The sequence below is a fragment of the Pelophylax lessonae genome, assembly GCF_965119305.1.
Source record: "Pelophylax lessonae genome assembly, chromosome: 4".
NCBI classification, from domain to species: domain Eukaryota; kingdom Metazoa; phylum Chordata; class Amphibia; order Anura; family Ranidae; genus Pelophylax; species Pelophylax lessonae.
Window position 1 is genome coordinate 358,041,105 of NC_138771.1, and position 20,494 is coordinate 358,061,598.

At 44.0% G+C, this 20,494-nt stretch overlaps 1 protein-coding gene across 1 annotated transcript in view; it reads right to left on the reverse strand.

Annotated features, from left to right (window-relative positions):
• Positions 1–20,494, reverse strand: part of RAD50 (RAD50 double strand break repair protein) — a 549,855-nt gene that overhangs the window by 395,464 nt on the left and 133,897 nt on the right. Inside the window, exon 5 of the mRNA XM_082256750.1 lies at positions 19,920–20,105. Within this exon, the coding sequence (XP_082112876.1) occupies positions 19,920–20,105 (186 nt within the window). The remainder of the gene's footprint in view (positions 1–19,919; positions 20,106–20,494) is intronic.

Sequence of the window (20,494 nt, forward strand, 5' to 3'; positions counted from 1 at the left end):
AACAGTTAAGTTAGCCCATTTTTTTTGTATATTGTGAAAGATGATGTCACGCTGAGTAAATAGATACCCAACATGTTACGTTTTAAAATTGCGCCTCCCCGTGGGATGACGATAAACTACGGTCAATAGAGATCTCAATAGGCGACGCTTTCAATTTTTTTAACGGTTACCAGTTTAGAGTTAGAGTGTAGCTCTTTTTTTTTAAATATCGCTCACGTTCTGGCAATCACGGCGATACCTCACATGTGTGGTTTGAACAGCGATTGCATTTGCGGCTCGACTTCCGTATACGTTTTTTTTGTGCGGAAGCTAACGGTGACGGGGGCGGCTAAACATTTTTTTTTCCTATTTATTTTATTTTTTTTTTAACTTTATTACAGGTTTTTTAAAAAAAAAATAAACTCTGATCACTTTTATTGCTGTCACAAGCAATGTAAACATCCCTTGTGAGAGCAATATGCAGTGACAGGTACTCTTTATGGAGGGATCGAGGGTCTAAAAGACCCTAGACCCCTCCACTACAATTTCATGTATGCAAAAGCAGAAAACTGCGTTTTTGCATACAGCCGTTTTTTAAAACTGCTGCCCTTTGCAGCAGAGTAACCCGGAAGTGACGTCATGGACGCTGCCTCTGGGTTACGTCATCGGAGACCCGATCGAAGCAGTTTCCGGCTTTGATCGGGACTCCATCCAGGCTGGGTGCTCAGGGCTACTGGTGGAACGGGAGCCTCGAGCAAAGTCGCGGAAGGCGGCGGGAGGGGGGGGGGAACGTCGTCTCCCGCTCACCCGGGTAACGATCGAGTGGCTCCCGAGCCGCATCGGTTGTTATCGACGGAAAGCCGACCGCCGGCTGTTAACCACGGTACCGGGATCTAGCTAGAGGCATCATCCCGGTATAACACCGCAAAGTCTGCCGACGTAGATCTACGTTAGTATGCGGTGAGTGGTTAAGCATGTTCTCACTCAATGTTGTGCCACTTTTACCAAGCTATCATTTGGTCCAACATCGTCCCTTTTCCAGCTTGGGCCAATCACACACTTTGTTTTTGTTTCTGGCAATATTTGAAACAAAACAGTAAGAAGACGGGTTTCCAAAGTCTTTATAACCTCTGCTACTTTTGCAGTGAAGTTTTCCATTGCCTCAGTAAGTACAAGGTCTTTTCTCCATGCTGTGTGAGCATATGCTGCATCACATACTCTGAGATCTGCTTAGAAGCAGGTGAGGATCAGATTACAGTGTGCTACAGGGCATGTTTTTGCTCCAATTAGAAGCAAATCTTTCTACAGTTTGGAAAGCTGTGCAAGCATAGGAGTTTTTAGTGGACTGGGAAGGAGTACCTGGAGACTTGCTGGTTAGTGTGCTGGAAAATTCTTTGTTTGTGATGTGCAACGCCCTTCCATGTGCATCTTAGTGCAAAGGCTAGTTTTAGGTTGGGGTAGCTGCCACTTTTTTGTGCAGTTGGTTGAATTGGGTGCAGGGACACACTGGGTGCCTTTGCTCCAATTGTGCTCTTGCTGTGCCTTTCAGGAGGGGTGGACTCCCTCCAGGCAAACCTGCCCTTAATCCATCCACTGCTATATGTGTTCCTACTTAGGAGACTCTGAAAATCTTAGAGTTAGGACCGCAGTATACAGAGGAGCCTTGACGTGGGCACTGTGCCTTATGAATATATTTGCAAATGTATGCAAACCAAGCCACTGTTTAACGTAAATTGTTAGGCAGGGTCAATTTAGTTGTTTTGCAGACTGGCAAACGTGCTGTGAAATCTTTTGTTTGTGTTGAAAAGCATGAAGCAGAGAGGAAGCAGAGTCTGAAACTCCAGTTTGTAGCCCCTGAAAAATTGCACTCTGGACCTAGATGTCTGAGATTTCCTTGGACTAGATGGCCAACAGACATTCCCCCCTTGGGGCACCCTTAGTTGGTTTGAAGGAATACGAGTAGAAGTTCTATTTTTCTGGGGGAGGAGCGTATTCTTGCCCTTTGTGATATCAGGTTTTATATTCAAAGAGTAGCCGCTGAAGGCATTTCTTGCATGGACGTTTCACTGACCAGCATTTAAAGCGGTTGTAAACCCTATAAAAAAAAAATAAAAAAAAAAAAAACTGCAAGACAAAGGCATAATGAGCTAGTATGCATCGCATACTAGCCCATTATGTGTAACTTACCTTAAAATGAAGCCCCGACACGGACCCCCGGACATCGCTGCGGGCGCTGCCATGATCCCTCGCCGTCTCTTCCGGGTTCGGCGGCTCCGGCGCGCTGACTGGCCGGAAGAGATGGCTCCGGCGCGATGATTGGCCGGAGCCGCGATGACGTCACTCCCGCGCATGCGCGTGGGAGTGACTTTTCCGGCAAGCTCCGGCAAGCATAATTGAAGGTCCCCCCAGACCTTCAGAGCGCATGCGCCGCTCGCGCGAGCGGCTACATGCACTGTAAATATCTCCAAAACCGTGCCGGTTTAGGAGATATTATTTGTACCTACAGGTAAGCCTTATTATAGGCTTACCTGTAGGTAAAAGTGTCCAAAAGCGGGATACTACCGCTTTAAAGTGCTACTAAACCCACAACAGTAAAATCAGTCTGTAGATGCAGTAAAGCATGTTTGTGGAACTTAAGGGGTTAATCCTTTGCATTGTGTAAAAAGGCAGTTTGATCTTGTATGCACAGATCCTCCTCTTCTTTCAGTGCATCTAGAACATGTCTGGGTAAGACAGGGCCTCTGGAGTCAGACTGCACATGCTAAGTTTGGTGTGTATTGCTAGAGTGTTGTTTTTCTCCGGAGAGGGCATGTGATCAGCACTGTCCAAATAGAGGATCAGGGGTCCAGAATGCTGATAGGACAGCTCAGTGCAGTATAAAAAAAACTCTTCCAACAAGCTTTAAAGCGGAGTTCCGGGCACGAAAAAGTTTTTCCACTAAACATACCCCTGGGACAGTCAGGGCTAGTACATTCCACAATGGCTAGCCTCTGATCTGTCCCGGTTCGCACTTACCTGCAAGAAGAAATACTCACTTATAAAATTTCTTCTCCAGCGTTGCCATCTCTGTTGTGGGCAGCTGAAGCCGGCGCGATCCTCTTCTGCGTCCTCTTCCGTGTCTTCTTCTCCCAGAATGCACCTGCACCGGCCCTTCTCGTCACTTCCGGTGCGGCGCCGCATTCCTCCACAGCTTCTGGGCATGCCCAGAAGCTGTTTAGCAGGGAATGCGGCGTCGCCCCGGAAATGACGAACGGGGCCGGTGCCGTTGCATTGATTCCTGGGAGCGATGACGTTCAGCTCCCAGGAATCATCGCAAGACAGGAAGTGACGGCGGAGCCGCAGCACAGAGGGGGGAAGTGCAGAATAGGTGAGTATTTCCTATCTAGAATTACAAGGCGAGTAAAAAAAAAAAAAAAAAATATACCTAGCTATCCAATTCCTTTTCAGGTGAAGAAGATCCAGCGGATGGGCACAAAATCGATTAGTGCCCGGAACTCCGCTTTAACTAGTGCTTTGCTGGCAATTATAGGAGTCTAAAAACTGCTATATACTGTTGTTAAGAAAACGTATTTAGCAGTTTATATTTACTAAAATAATTGCATTTCTATTTTCTGTGTACGGTGTGAGACCAGATACAGTGAATGCAGGCTCCTGGGTTTAATAACACTTTAAGCCAGGGGTGTCTAACTCCATGTCATCGCGAGCCATATAGGCATTATGGTTGTCCTCAAAGGGCCGGTTTTATCTGAAAGACTAGATGTCTAGAGCACCACCCCACACACACCTTTAGATCAGATGTCAAGAACCTTCCCGCCATCAGAAGTCAAGAGCTCCTAACCTTCCCTTACATCACAGTGCACCCTACTTACCTGCTTCCTGGAAAAAGCTGGGGGCAGAACTGGGAAGCAGAAAGTGCAGGGTCTGGAGGAAAAACAAAGGCGGCTTGGAATCAGCTGCCTGAGTGTACTGAATGCTGAGATTAGGGGAGCGGAGCCAAGGGGGTGCTGTGGCTTCACACAGAGGAGCAGGATCTGTAGGGGGAGTTCTGTCATCCTTTCTGCTGCCAACTGCTGAGAAGGGGGCAGAGAGAACCCTCTTAGCAGCTGCATAAAGCACAGGATCTGGCGGAAGCGTTCTTCCCTCATCTTTGCTGCCGTGCTGAGACAATGTATGGGGGGGAAAAGAGATGAAGGGGGTGCTAAAGCTACACAAGAGGTGCGAGGGGCACATAAAATGGCCTGGAGGGTCAGATTCAGCCTGCAGGCCTTGTGTTTAACACATGTGCTTTAAGCCAAAGATCCTGCGCAAGTAGACAAGCAAGCTGTTCATGCAGTAGCATAAGGCAACTGTTGGATAATCTAGTTGACTCAGGACTGAAATGTCTGTTAGGATGGAGCTAAGATCTTGGGCTATGCCCTTTGCCTGGACAGCAATGGTTTGACACACTGCCATGGAAGCAACCACAAGTTTATGGTAGGGCCTGCAAAGGAGAATAGGAAATTAACGAGGACCCTTATTCTCATGCCCACTTGGTCCATGAACACAGTATTACCCACTAAAGCGGCTGTGAGTGTCTTGGTAAGGCAAGATATGGCAGTGTCTACTACAGGAACTGTCCATTTTCATTGGAAATTTTACTCAAGATATTGTTGTGTAAAGCTTTTGGAGAAATAAAAATCCTCTCCGGGTGAGGAGAATCCCTGTAAAAAACATGTTTCACAAGCAAGTGGACTGGGAAAGTGTTAGCAGGTTTAGTCAATTTAAGGGATCCCCACACTGGGCCCTATGGAGTGAGCAGACTGAGACTGCTCTATTAATAAGCAGATGCACAGAGCATTAATAAGGGTAGCAGTGGTATCCTTAAGTTTGAATGAAATTTCACCTGAAGGAATCTCATCTTGATTCGATTCCTCAGAAGCTGAGGGGAGATCATGCTCATATACCACTTCCTTGGATAGTATGTCTGCCTCATAGGCAAAGTCAAAGACTGGCTCTTGAGGGGAGGCTGAAAAGGCACACTTGCGACCCCCTAGTATCAATTGCCTCTATAAGGTCTGAAATTCTGCCCATGAAATCAGACTGTGACAGTAAATTTCTCTCTAGCTAAAAAGGAGGAAGACTGCATAGCCAAAGGGCCAGCAAAGTGTCCAGACGAGGGCAGGGAGTAAGACTGGGGTTAACAGTCCAGAGTATTAGGGCCCTATGAATATAAACTACCATCCCCTTTGAGCTCTGGTCTGAGTCTGAGCTAGTGAAGCCATTTGATCTGCCAGCACTATGGCCTGTTGATCACCCAGGTAAATATCTAGATTGCTGTGTTGTGCCAAAAACTGATAGTGGCCCGAGAGCTGTTGGAAGCTTGCTTATTAAAAGAAAAAGGAAGCGCACAGTCCTAATAGGCACTCAGTGCAAAGCTGCACAGGCAAAGTAAGCGGCTGCCATGGTGCAGGCAGAAATCTTGATGGCAGAATTATCCTGGCAAAACAATTATCAGTGATAGAGGAAAAAATAAATAGGAAGAAAACTTTCTTTCCTTAGAAAGTAGAGGTCCATCGCCTAAGAACGCTAGCAAACTGATGCTAGCTAGAGTGGAATGGGTTAGGTATGATTCAAGAATCCCAGGGATAGTCACTACCATTTTTTAAACCCATAAGAGGTTGGCCTGCACTGGGCAAGCAAGCAAAAACTCAGGAGCTCAGATTGGAGGTAGCCTATTCTCGAAAACGCTGCTGGTCATAACTATTCCCACAAAAGGGACAACAAGTAGATCAAACGTGGAAAACCCAATTTTTGCTGTTCTTTCGCTCCAAAATATCTTATCTTCACTTTACTGTGTCACACAAGTGTTTTGAAGCATACATCATCAAAAATTAACCGCTTACTGTCCTTAGGATGTACCCATACATCCTTTGACAGGAAGGGTGATATCTCGGTCATCACCGCAGCAATGATCACGGTATCACCAGCGATTTCCTACAAAGTAAAAGTATAATGTATGGTTATACAGCTGTGGGATCCCTTTTACAGGCCCCCCTTTCACCACTGCCTTTACAAGGCTCTCTCGTCCCATGGGGGATCCCTTTACCGATGCAACCAGCTGCATTTAATGCGCAAGACAGAGTGAAAGGAACTGACATTGTTCCTTTCCCTCTGTGGTGTCAGAAAACAGAAGAAACTAGGATTTTGTCACTCATGTTTTCGGTTTGTTGTAAAGAAGCCATTACCCCCTTGTGAAAGCATCTGATCCAACTGATCTCAGTTTGATCAGATGCTTTGGAGGGCAAAGGAGAGATCTGGGGTCTAATAGAACCCAGATATCTCTGTAAAGTGTACCTGTCACTGCCCATAAGGGTGATCAAAAAAAAAAAAAAACAAACTCGCTCATAGGTCCTGTATGCATATGTAAATGGTGATCCCACCACAAATGTGAGGTATCATGCAAGCATACAAGAAAGAGCAATAATTCTAATGCCAGACCTCCTGTATAACTCTAAACTGATAACTTGTAAAGGATTTAAAGCGTCCTCTACAGAGATTTTTAGGTACTGTAGTTTGGCGTGGTTCCAGGGTCACAAGCAATTTTAAAGCGTGACAGATTAGGTATTTATTTATTCAGCGTAACATCAGCTTTTACGTTTTATTAGAAAACTGTGTGTGTACACTAAAATTCATTTAAATGTATTTTTTCCTGAAAATGTGAGTTTGATAAACTGCTACACAGATATCACGCGATATAAAAATTGCAACAACCACCATTTTATTCTCCAAGACTTTTGGATAAAAAAAATATACAGTATCTCACAAAAGTTAGTACACCCCTCATATTTTTGTAAATATTATATCTTTTCATGTGACAACACTGAAGAAATTACACTTTGCTACAATGTAAAGTAGTGAGTGTACAGCTTAATAACAGCTTAGTGAGTGTGCAGTGTACATTTGCTGTCCCCTCAGAATAACTTAACACACAGCCATTAATGTTTAAACCGCTGGCAACAAAAGTGAATATACCACTAAGTGAAAATGTCCAAACTGGGCCCAATTAGCCATTTTCCCTCCCCGGTGTCTTGTGACTCGTTAGTGTTACAAGGTCTCAGGTGTGAATGGGGAGCAGGTGTGTTAAATTTGGTGTTATCGCTCTCACTCTCTCACACTGGTCACTGGAAGTTCAACATGGCACCTCATGTCAAAGAACTCTCTGAGGATCTGAAAAAAAGAATTGTTGCTTTACATAAAGATTGCCTAGGCTTTAGGAAGATTGCCAAGACCCTGAAACTGAGCTGCAGCACGGTGGCCAAGACCATACAGCGGTTTAACAGCACAGGTTCCACTCGGAACAGGCCTCGCCATGGTTGACCAAAAAAGTTCAGTGCGCATGCTTAGCGTCATATCCAGAGGTTGTGTTTGCAAAATAGACGTAAGAGCGCTGCCAGCATTGCTGCAGAGGTTGAAGGGGTGGAGGGGGGTCAGCTTGTCAGTGCTCGGACCAAACGCCGCACAAATGCTGCATCAAATTGGTCTGCATGGATGTTGTCCCAGAATCAAGCCTCTTCTAAAGATGATGCACAAGAAAGTCCACAAATAGTTTTCTGAAGACAAGCAGACTAAGGACATGCATTAATGGAACCATGTCCTGTGGTCTGATGAGACCAAGATAAACTTATTTGGTTCAGATGGTGTCAAGCGTGTGGCGGCAACCAGGTGAGGAATAGAAAGACAAGGGTGTCTTGCCTACAGTCAAGCATGGTGGTGGGAGTGTCATGGTCTGGGGCTGCATGAGTGCTGTCGGCACCTGGTTAGCTATAGTTCATTGAGAGAACCGTGAAGGCCAACATGTACTGTGACATACTAAGGCAGAGCATGATCCCCTCCCTTCGGAGATTGGGCCGCAGAGCAGTATTCCAACATGATAATGACCCAAAACACACCACCAAGATGACCACTGCCTTGCTAAAGAAGTTGAGGGTAAAGGTGATGGACTGGCTAAGCACATCTCCAGACCTAAACCCTATTGAGCATCTGTGGGGCATCCGCAAACAGAAGGTGGAGGAGCTTTAGGTCTCAAACTTCCACCAGCTCCATGATGTTGTCATGCAGGAGTGAAAGAGGACTCCAGTGGCAACCTGTGAAGCTCTGGTTAACTCTATGCCTAATAAGGTTAAGGCAGTGCTGGAAAATAAGGGTGGCCACACAAAATATTGACATTTTGGGCCCAATGTGGAAATTTTAACCTAGAGGTGTACTCACTTTTGTTGTCAGCGGTTTAGACATTAAATGTATACATGCCTGATACAATATGTCCACTTCCGGTCTGGCTATCTACATATAAAATTTTAATTTGTGTGACATTTGTTCCACATACGTATATATATCCCCTTTGCACCAGATCGCTATAATGGGACTGATGTGACTGGGTATTTCCAGCCATAAATGCTTTTTTATTCAATATCTTGCGGGCATTTGAGGTTTCTTAATATCCTGCTCATGTCTTTTTTTCCTGCTGACAGCTTTGATCGCTAAACCGGAAGTAGTGTTAGCACTTCCTGTTCATGGCACAGGAAGTAGTGTGAGCACTTCCTGTTCATGGCACAGGAAGTAGTGTAAGCACTTCCGGTTCATGGAGGAGTATGAGCACTTTCGGTTCATGGTACAGGAAGCCACATTCAGCCCCTTAAATTTATATATTTGGCAATTCTTTTGATAATAAGCATATTCATAATTGAAGTTTGCCCCCCTTTTTTTACACCGGGATATTCTTGATGTGGCAAGTGTGGCTGAACATTTTTGCACCCTAGAGGTTTGCATATTTAACATCTTGCAGACACTAGGGGTGTTCAACAATTTGCTGACGTTTCCCTTCCTGGGTTAAAGTCAGTGTTGATATCCTGGATCGCTAAACCGGAAGTGGAATGAGTACATCCGGTTCATGAAACCGGAAGTGATGTCATCAGACTTCCGGAATGCCGCAGCTGGACCAGATTTGCACATTACATGCAGCTATTTAAACATGGAGGTTGACAGCGCGCCTTTATGCTCCAGTCCCAGTAGACCACTCCTTGTGTGGAAACACGTCGGAAGGAGCTGGTCGCGCTGTAATTTTGTCATGATACCGCTCTGCAGACGGCCGTGACGTTCTTCAGCTTGTTGCATCTTTTTAACTTGGATTGCTGTAAGTGTATTTGCCTTTCTTAAATTTGGTTTTAAAGGATAATGCACAATTAGTCCCTTTCTTTCTTTTGGGAATGCATCTTTGGGCCATTTCATCTTGAGCCGCACCAAGTTTTTTTCTGGATGCTGTGGGTGGATGTGATCTGGGGGTTCCTCAAGGAGAGTGCTCCACCTCTTCAGTCCTGCTAACATGGGATCATCTGCCTACTTTGCTTGAAGTTTTTACCTCCATCATCTCTGGTAAGAGTCCATCTTTATCACTGGGCGTTATTTTATTATCACATTGTCAAGTTTATTTGGAGGCTCTGTTTTGTCTAACACATAGTAAGAGGCCATTCACTACGTTGGAATTTGAACACAGTCACCATCTAAATGTGGACTCACCACTGAACATATTATTTGCACATGTTTGATTATGGACTTTAATTGATAAACTGTATTTTGTTTACACATGATTCTGAAGTCCTCCAATTTTGTGCACTATTTTTGCACCTACAAGATTTGATTGTTTTACACATTAATATTGTTGGTTTACTATTGAAGCACATTACTATCCACTTTCACTTCATTAATGACTGTGTGTTGAGTTATTTTAAGGAGACAGCAAATTTATACTGTTATACAAGCTATACAGGGAGTGCAGAATTATTAGGCAAATAAGTATTTGACCACATCATCCTCTTTATGCATGTTGTCTTACTCCAAGCTGTATAGGCTCGAAAGCCTACTACCAATTAAGCATATTAGGTGATGTGCATCTCTGTAATGAGAAGGGGTGTGGTCTGACATCAACACCCTATATCAGGTGTGCATAATTATTAGGCAACTTCCTTTCCTTGGGCAAAATGGGTCAAAAGAAGGACTTGACAGGCTCAGAAAAGTCAAAAATAGTGAGATATCTTGCAGAGGGATGCAGCACTCTTAAAATTGCAAAGCTTCTGAAGCGTGATCATCGAACAATCAAGCATTTCATTCAAAATAGTCAACAGGGTCGCAAGAAGCGTGTGGAAAAACCAAGGCGCAAAATAACAGCCCATGAACTGAGAAAAGTCAAGCGTGCAGCTGCCAAGATGCCACTTGCCACCAGTTTGGCCATATTTCAGAGCTGCAACATCACTGGAGTGCCCAAAAGCACAAGGTGTGCAATACTCAGAGACATGGCCAAGGTAAGAAAGGCTAAAAGACGACCACCACTGAACAAGACACACAAGCTGAAACGTCAAGACTGGGCCAAGAAATATCTCAAGACTGATTTTTCAAAGGTTTTATGGACTGATGAAATGAGAGTGAGTCTTGATGGGCCAGATGGATGGGCCCGTGGCTGGATTGGTAAAGGGCAGAGAGCTCCAGTCCGACTCAGACGCCAGCAAGGTGGAGGTGGAGTACTGGTTTGGGCTGGTATCATCAAAGATGAGCTTGTGGGGCCTTTTCGGGTTGAGGATGGAGTCAAGCTCAACTCCCAGTCCTACTGCCAGTTTCTGGAAGACACCTTCTTCAAGCAGTGGTACAGGAAGAAGTCTGCATCCTTCAAGAAAAACATGATTTTCATGCAGGACAATGTTCCATCACACGCGTCCAAGTACTCCACAGCATGGCTGGCAAGAAAGGGTATAAAAGAAGAAAAGCTAATGACATGGCCTCCTTGTTCACCTGATCTGAACCCCATTGAGAACCTGTGGTCCATCATCAAAAGTGAGATTTACAAGGAGGGAAAACAGTACACCTCTCTGAACAGTGTCTGGGAGGCTGTGGTTGCTGCTGCACGCAATGTTGATGGTGAACAGATCAAAACACTGACAGAATCCATGGATGGCAGGCTTTTGAGTGTCCTTGCAAAGAAAGGTGGCTATATTGGTCACTGATTTGTTTTTGTTTTGTTTTTGAATGTCAGAAATGTATATTTGTGAATGTTGAGATGTTATATTGGTTTCACTGGTAAAAATAAATAATTGAAATGGGTATACTGTACAGTATATTTGATTTTTGTTAAGTTGCCTAATAATTATGCACAGTAATAGTCACCTGCACACACAGATATCCCCCTAAAATAGCTAAAACTAAAAACAAACTAAAAACTACTTTCAAAAAATAGTCAGCTTTGATATTAATGAGTTTTTTGGGTTCATTGAGAACATGGTTGTTGTTCAATAATAAAATTAATCCTCAAAAATACTCATTTGCCTAATAATTCTGCACTCCCTGTACACTCACTACTTTACATTGTAGCCAAGTGTAATTTCTTTAGTGTTGTCACATGAAAAGATATAACATATTTACAAAAATGTGAGGGGTGTACCCACTTTTGTGAGATACTGTATATTATATATATATATATATATATATATATATATATATATATATATATATATATATATATATATATATATATATATATATATATATAATGTTTGGGGGTGAAGTACTTTTCTAGAAAAAAAAAATGCTGATTTTACATGTATGAGAGAAATGTCACAATTGGCCCGAACTGGAAGTAGTTTTCAAGAGGCTACAGTAATACAAATAATCTCTCCCTCTTCCCCTCTCCCTCCCCCCCCCCCCCCCCACCATACACACTAGATTACCAAAAGTATTGGGACGCCTCCCTTTACACACACATGAACTTTAATGGCATCCAAGTCTTAGTCTGTAGAGTTCAATATTGAGTTGGCCCACCCTTTGCAGCTATAACAGCTTCAACTGTTTTGGAAAGGCTGTCCACAAGGTTTAGGAGTGTGTCTATGGGACTGTTTGACCATTCTTCCAGAAGCCCATTTGTGAGGTCAGGCATCAGGCATTGATGTGGAGGAGAAGGCGGCAGAGGTAGGGAAGAATCTCCCTTTGACAGCTTTTGGACAAACAAATCTCTTACAAATGTAGATCCTCCCGGTTTTTCTATATTTTCTCCGCAGTTCTCCTATATGGGTCCCACGTTTCTTTGTCCATCGGGTGCATGGCCTATTTGGTTTGTTCATATGGGGAGACTCACCTCCCAGGATAGGTCTCGGGTTTCTTCAAGAGCCCTGTGGTCAAAAGGGCCTTGCACTGGTGGATTTGTACAAATATTTTCTGGCTGGCCAGGGAGTTTTTGAATGCAGATGGTTCCTTGGAGATGATGGGGATTCCACCACGGTGTTGGAGGCAGTGGTGCTGGGTTCATATAAGAGCCTTCGTCTCCTGGTGTATTGTGGTCCTGGGGCCAAATTTCCTTTTAGTGGGACAATACGAGCTACTATTAAGGCCTGGGATAATGCTCAGGAATTGCTGGCACCTGCATGTGGCTCCCTGTCACTGGCCTCACCGCCGTGGTTGAATCCCTGTTTTCTCTCCATACCTGATCCTGTTATATGGGCGTCGTCCAAGACCTTTGGTTATTATCACCAGGGGTGGCAAACTATCTAAATTTGCCGATCTGAAACAAAGATTTAGCATGCCCAACCAGTATCTCTTCCGATACCTTCAATTGAGACACGCATATTCATCTCCCAGTTTGGCTGCACCGGGGTGGAAATCAAGCCCTTCACCTTGGAGAACGTCATACTGGATGAAGCCATGAAAAAACCTTTGTCAGAATTATATAAGGAGTTCTTCCCTGTTTCTCCTCCCTTGGTAGCCAGGTGTAGAACAATGGGTGATGGAGGTTCTGGACTTAGGAGGAGAGGATTGGGATGATTTGTGGAGTTTCCCATTTGCCCATTTAGTATCTGCAAGGGATCGGTTATTTCAATTTAAATTCCTGCATAGGATATACTATATTCCTGCAAAACTATCCAAAATTTACCCAGGGACCTCAGCAGTGTTGGCACTGCCCAGAAGCTCAGGAGTTCTGGACAGCTGTTGTGCGCTGTGTTGTGGAGATCAACTCTGTGTCGGTGCCTATGACCGTGTCCACCTGCCTGCTTGGTCTAGTGGAGAACCTGGCACCATCTAGGGGCCCAGCGCACCTTACTCAGTCTGCTTTTATTCTATGCTCGCAAGGCGCTTATCCACTATTGAAAAAAGGCAATGACACCCTCTCTATCTTAATGGAAAGGACTTGTGAATAAAGGTGACCCAGTTCTAAAAAGCCACATACTTGAGCATAGGCTGCCCAAAGAACTTTTATAAAAGGTATGGAAGATCTGGCTGGAGAGCCCTGACTCTGTGCATTAAGGTAGTCTGAATATTGGATACTTGGGTGAGGATTAGATTGAAGCTGACATAGAAGGTGCCTGGCTTTTTGCTCAATTACATCATCCTCCTAGAGGCTGCATATACTGTATTTGTGTTTTATTGTATTATAGCTTTGATTTTTTTCAGTTCTCTAAGGGGGACTTACATCCTGGAATGGTGGAATTGCCTGTAGGGTGGTGAATTGGCAATGGAAGTTGGGGGGGGGAATTTGAGTTTTTTGTATATTCCACCCTGCGTGGCAAGTTTCTTTCTTTTTTTGTTTGGTATTGCATAAAACCATAAAGCAATAAAAAGAAATTGACAAAAAAAATGCTATTTCTTGGAGTTCACTGAGGGACACAAGAATTCAGATACTGGTGGGTAACATGGCTACCTACAAGAGGATTTGGACATTAGCAAATAAGAATGAATGTGACCAGCCCAGTATAATGCCTCATACTCTCAGCATCCCTGATGGAATTTGAGGGACACAGGAATTCACGCTGTTGGAACGGTAAAAAGCAGTAAAACGAAGAGATGGGCAACAACAACAAAACAGGCGCAGAGTAAAAAAAAAAAAAAAAAAAAAAAAAAAAAACTTGAGGACTGCCTTTAGCTCAAACAGCCACCCGAGGAATGAAGAAGGGAAACCTGAAAGAAGAACATTTTCTCATTACGGGGACCATTAGGAATGGCAAAAAATGTGTCAGGCATTTTAATGGAAGCAGGGTCTGTGAAGTAGACTAGAATAGCATGAACTACATCCAGGAAATGGGAGGAAAACCTCCCTTTGAGGCGCTCCAGTCAGACAGAGGGATAGAAGAATCATTTCCTTTTTGAGGTAAAAGATCAAAACCACCTAAGAAAGGAAGTTCTGAGTCTCAACACAACCTTGGCCTTGTTTAATACCAGAAAAACTGAATTTTTGTAAAATCTTACCGTAAAATTCCTTTCTCTGAGTCCTCCGACAGTCGCCGCCCCTTATAAAGTCTTGACCAATGGGTATTGACTTCCGCTCAGCAGGAGTAGCTAGGCATAAGACTTGTTAGAAACAAAAGCTTTTAGCATAGACACACCCATGTGGGCTGTCCCACTGGTCAATACCCCCCCTGCAGTAAGCCATCCCAACTCAGTTTGGTAGCATAGCAGTAAGTGTACAAGAAAAAACCCCAAAAGAGGGGCGGGGGCGGCAACTGTCGGAGGACTCAGAGAAAGGAATTTTGAGGTAAGATTTTACAAAAATTCTGTTTTCTCTTATGTCCTCCGACAGTCGCCGCCCCTCATAAAGTCTTCACCAATGGGATGTCCCAAAGCAGTGTAGACCTGAGGGGTGGGAGACGCAACCGCATAAAAAGGCAACGCAGTACCCACATCAGAGACAGGACTGCCACCCCAGACAGAGGCCCCACACAGAAAGTACTTACCTGTACCGGATGGCGTGGGGTGCCTCTATGAAACTGAAAGCCTCTATCCTCAGATGACAGGGAATGCCGTCAGCCCAAACGCAGGACACTGCAGCATACAGCCGCATATGCGTCCAGTGAAGTAGCCACCTCACAGGCTGCATCCCTGCTGCGAACAGGGATGGGTTGTTCATAGCGCCAGGGCGAACCATAGCTGAACGCTCGATGGCGGGCTGGGGATCCCTCTGACCCTCTTGCCCTGGAGAGCCAGGGCGGCCAGTCCCATTCCCAGCTCTGCAAAATCCATCTTCATCCGAAGATCCGACTAAAACTAAAGCTGACAAAATAAACAGCTAGTAAAGCAAAGAAAAAACTGACATTTTGCAAATAAAAATCATAAGAAAAGATTAGAAGGCTGAGACTGTAGCCCCAGCACAGGGAAGCCTATCTACTCCTAACGCTAGGCAGAGACAAAGTGAGTTGGGATGGCTTACTGCAGGGGGGTATTGACCAGTGGGACAGCCCCCATGGGTGTGTCTATACTAAAAGCTTTTGTTTCTAACAAGTCTTATGCCTAGCTACTCCTGCGGAGCGGAAGTCAATACCCATTGGTGAACTTTATGAGGGGCGGCGACTGTCGGAGGACGTAAGAGAAAGTATCTTTTGCAAGCTAGGATCGCAAGCTCAACACTCTCCTAATGGCCAGCTCAGCACTCCCCTAACTAATGGGATCTTGTGAGTGAGAGTGGAAAGGGGAAGATCCCTGATAGGGTCAAAAGGAATTTTCTGTAGTGCCAAGAGAACCAAATTCAGATCCTACAGGATCAGAGGTAAGCGCACAGGGTAAGCCACAAGCCATTAGAGACACCCTGCACAAAGGTCTTAAAGAGTGGAAAGCTAATGGTCTCTGGAACAAGATCTTGAGGATTTCTCTCCTCAAGAAGGAACATGTACAGTCATGCCAATCAACATCTAAATGAATCAGGGAAGGATTAAGAGAAAGTGCTGTGGTCAGATGAGAACAAAATTGAGCTCTTTGGCAATAACTTGACTTGCCGTGTTTGGAGGAAGATAAATGCTGACTATGACTCTAAGAACACCCTACAGTCAAGCACGGAGGTGTAAACATGATGCTTTGAGGCTGTTTCTCTGCTAAGGGTACATACCGACTTTGCCGCATTTAGGGGTCAATGGACGGGGCCATGTATTGTAAAAGCTTGGATGAGAACCTTCTTCCCTCAGCCAGAACACTGAAGAAAGGTCGTGGATGGGTCTTTCAGCATGACAATGACACAAAACATACAGCCAAGGCAACAAAGGAGTGGCTTAAGAAGCACAGTAAGGTCATGGAGTGGCCTAATCAGTCTCCAGACCTTAATCCTATAGAAAATGTGTGGAGGTAGCTGAAACTTTGAGTTGCCAAGAGACAGCTAAGGATTTAGAGAAAATCTGTAAAGAAGAGTGGACCAAAATCCCTACTGAGATGTGTACAAACCTGGCTATCAACTACAAGAAACGATTTACTTCTGTGCTTGTCAACAAGAGTTTCTCCACCAAGTACTAAGTAATGTTTTGCTTGCAGATCAAATACTTATTTTACTCACTGAACTGCAACTTAACCGCTTGCCAACCACCCACAGTATATTTACTGCGGCAGTCAGCGCCTCCTGGGCAAAGCGACGTAGTACTACGTCACTCGCTCAAAAGCATGCAGGGGGCGATCGCGCGCCGCCGGGGCCGCGCTCCCGCCACCGCTCGTTCACGGGCGTCCCCGCGTGAGTGACCGGCGGCTCCGATGTCCGCCGGTCACTCGCAATTTCCCGCTAGAGAGGGAGAAAGGCAGGCGGCTGATGTAAACAAAGCCGCCTATCATTCTCCCTGGTGTAACTGCAGAGATCATACGATCCTGCTATATAGGATCACATGTCTCTGTGGTTACATCACAAGCCACGCCCCTTTACAGTTAGAATCACGCCCCTAGGGACACACTTAACCCCTTGATCACTAATAAAGTTAACCCCTTCCCTGCCAGTGTCATTTTTACAATAACAGTGCATATGTATAGCACTGATTACTGTAGTAATGTCAATGGTACCCCCAAAAGTGTCAAAAATGTTAGTCAGGGGTTCGATCTGTCCTCGGAAATGTCGCAGTCCCGCAAAAAAAAAGAAAATTGCAGATCGCCGCCATTACTAGTTAAAAAAAAAAAAAAACAATAAAAATGACATAAATCTTTCCCTTAGTTAGTAAACGCAATAACTTTTGCGCAAACCAATCAAAATACGCTTATTGTGATTTTGTTTATCAAAAATATGTAGCAGAAAACAAATTGGCCTAAAATGTTTAAAAATTTCTATTTTTTAATTTTTTGGGGGGGAATTTCATATAAAAAAAATTTGAAAAATATTGTTATTTTTTCAAAATTGACGCTCTTTTTTTGTTTATAGCGCAAAAAAATAAAAATAGGCCCTGGTCTTTGAGCAGGAAAATCCTCCGGGGCTTAAGTGGTTAATTTATAGCATTTGTTTGTTTTTTTTCTGGATTTTTGGTTGATATTCTGTCTCCATCATTAAAAAAACACCTATGATAAGAAATATAGACCATTATTATTATTATTTCAGGTACTTATATAGTGCTGTCAATTTACGCAGCGCTTTACATATACATTGCACATTCACATCAGTCCCTGCCCTCAAGGAGCTTACAATCTAAGGTCCCTAACTCACATACATACATAGTAGGGCCAATTTTTTTTTTTTTTAATACAGGATCCAATTAACCTACCAGCATGTCTTTGGAGTGTGGGAGGAAACCGGAGTACCCGGAGGAAACCCACACAGGCACAGGGAGAACATGCAAACTCCAGGCAGGTAGTGTCGTGGTTGGGATTCGAACCAGCGACCCTCTTGCTGATAGGTGAATGTGCTAACCACTACACCACTGTGCCGCCCTTAATTTCTATGTAAGTGGGCAAACTTACAAAATCTGCAGGGGATCAAATATTTTCCCCACTGTATACACATAAATATTTTCCCCCATTGTATACACATACATACATTTTAAATACCTTTTTTATTTTTTTAAGTGATCACATAACCTTTGTTCTCAGCTGCATATGGGGCTTAGACTTAAAGAGGTGTGGGTGGAAACTGCAGGAGGGAGGAAGTGTCAGCAGAGAAAAAGAAAAACATGGCACTGTGCAGCAGGGGTGATGGGGTTCAGGGTACAAGATCAAAGCCTTAAATACAAGCTTCTGATAGCAGCAAAGGGTTTGCATAGCCAAAGGTCATCAGATCATTGTAGGGGGCAGCCAAGACAAAAAAAAGGATAAATACAAGGGTCCCTTGTGGTCAGAAGCAGCTGCAGGAAGATGATTACCCTATGCTAAATGGTGGGGAAGAGAACGTGGAAAATGAGGCACTTCACCCAATGGAAGACATCAACTCTCAGGGAAGATTAGTAAATAGCACCCAACGTCCTAGTAACAAGATCCTCATGCTCAGCCTACATGACCTACTGATAAACCTAGTCTTTAGAGACAGGGTCACACCTGGGCCTCCTAATTCAGAAAGCACTCCACAGCTAACTGACACAGTACATGTCTGTAAACTGCTACAATACAAAGGCCAGTGCTCACAAGTCACATTACAGGTTAGTCTTGCAATCTTCCAGTTCAAGAGTCCGAATACAGACTACAGATCTTGTACTAAAGGCCACCAGTCCAGATACTTGTGTATTGAGACCAGCTATCTATGTACAGAAAAAGCAAATTGGGCAGCTGTAGAGCCATCTAGATCACTTTTACTAAAAAGCCAATCGCCAGAAAAAAAACAAAAAAAAACACACAGTACCAAGGCTCATGGATGCAACTGCACTGGTGAGCAAGTTTTAACCATGTGGAGTCCAAAGCCTTTATAAACAGCCTGATTGGTAAAGTGAAAGTAAACTCACCCAATACAATTTTCTCCATTTAAATATTCAGCACATACTCTATAAATCGCTGTCTCTGGATCTCTTCTAATCTGCTTACTTTTCCTGCAATCCATCGCTGTTCAGTTCTATGATGTCACTGGCGCATGCACAGAATAACCCAGGTTCGCGGCACGCTTTTCGTGCCATTAGTCCTTTCAGTAACATGCCACGGCTCCGTCATGTCCTCTCTGCGGCATTGCTCTGCAATCCAGCGAGAGTACAGACCCATTCAGAATTTTCTGTTTACACCCCCATGTGACTTCCAACATCACTAGGGGTGTAACAATCTGTGCATAGCAAGGGACAGGAGTGAGGAGCTCATCTGACAGGGTTGCCACTGTGATCCGGAATGAAAACCAGGCTTGGCTAAAACCTCACTGGGCATGTGCGAGATTATGGCAGGGAGAACAGAAAGGGTGGAAGCCAAAACCACTGCTGCCTTGGAAGACAATATACAAGATGGCGCCGGATTCAGACATGAAGGAAGAAAATAAAAAAACACACCAAATAACAGTAAGAAACATCTGAAGGGATCACTAACTAGGCAGAATGTAATGGAAAGCTTTATTATACTGGCTGCATTGAGAAGGAGCACTCAAGGGGCAGAGCTAACTTCCTCTTTAAGAAAGGCAGTCAACATAAAACTACTAAAATGGCTGTCACAGTCAGAACCAACAGTCAGCATAGAAAGCAAACAGTTTTGGTGGATAAGTAATCTCTTAAAGAGAAACGACATTTCGTCTGAGAACCACAAACCAAAAATGCTATACAATTCATTTTTATTATTCAAAGTAAACTTCCTCATCTATCCATATCTCTATGCTTTATTTTGTTGAGAAATCCCTTTGAAAAACACCCCCTATAATTTCTAGCCATGGCCATTTTGAGTAAGGGCAAGTGATTCATGTAGCATTTACTTCCTGGAATCCACCTGCCTTAGCTCAGGGATGCAAGCAGGAGAGGGTGTGCTTAGCTGAGAAAGCCCCTCCTCCCATCCTGAAGACTCCTGGGATGTATGATATCATTTGCCTAGGCATGGAAACCAACTGAAGAAACGGTAAAAAAAAAAAATGAATAAAACAAGCAAATATGGTATACTCTCCTATCTATTTACTAATGCTAGCAGCATAAGGAATAAAAATAGTCAATGTTGATTGAGAGAGAAGTTCCGCTGTAATCCATGTGGTCTGAAATAGCAATTGTCAAGATGACCAACACTCTGTATGAATTTCAGATAGAAAGGTTTACCTGGTTGCTGAAAAGATCTCATCAAACTTTATCTTCAGCTGTCTCCCCTCACTGAGAGGCCAGTTGGAATCTTCCTGATGACAGAAGATGACATTGTTCAGAACTGCGGTGGATACTCCTAATGCACTGATCATCTCTCTGTCCATTTCTGCACATTTCGTACTGAGGCTGACTTTCTCTCCATGCCTGGCAAAATATGTAAACACAGTATTAACAGAAAGTACACAAGTCAAAGGCAGATGACCCACTTCATCAATAAAAAAAAAAAAAAAAAATGGCTTTTAAAAGCTATTACACAAAAATCTGATTCTTGGAGTACAGTATAAGACACATGACCTTTAGTCTTTAAAAATGGGCTATATGCAGCTACCTTCATGTAATTGAAGGGACATCCCCTATATGACCCCTCCCACTTCCAACTAGCCTCGGATTTGATGCAAGCCTTTAGGCAGCTTAGAAAACAGAGTCAGTTCAGTACAACGTAAACCACCAGAATGTCTTATCTTGATCATGCAGACAAGGAAGAAGCTAGAGGGGCAGAATGGTATACATTAGGGTAAACGGATCTCAAGGGC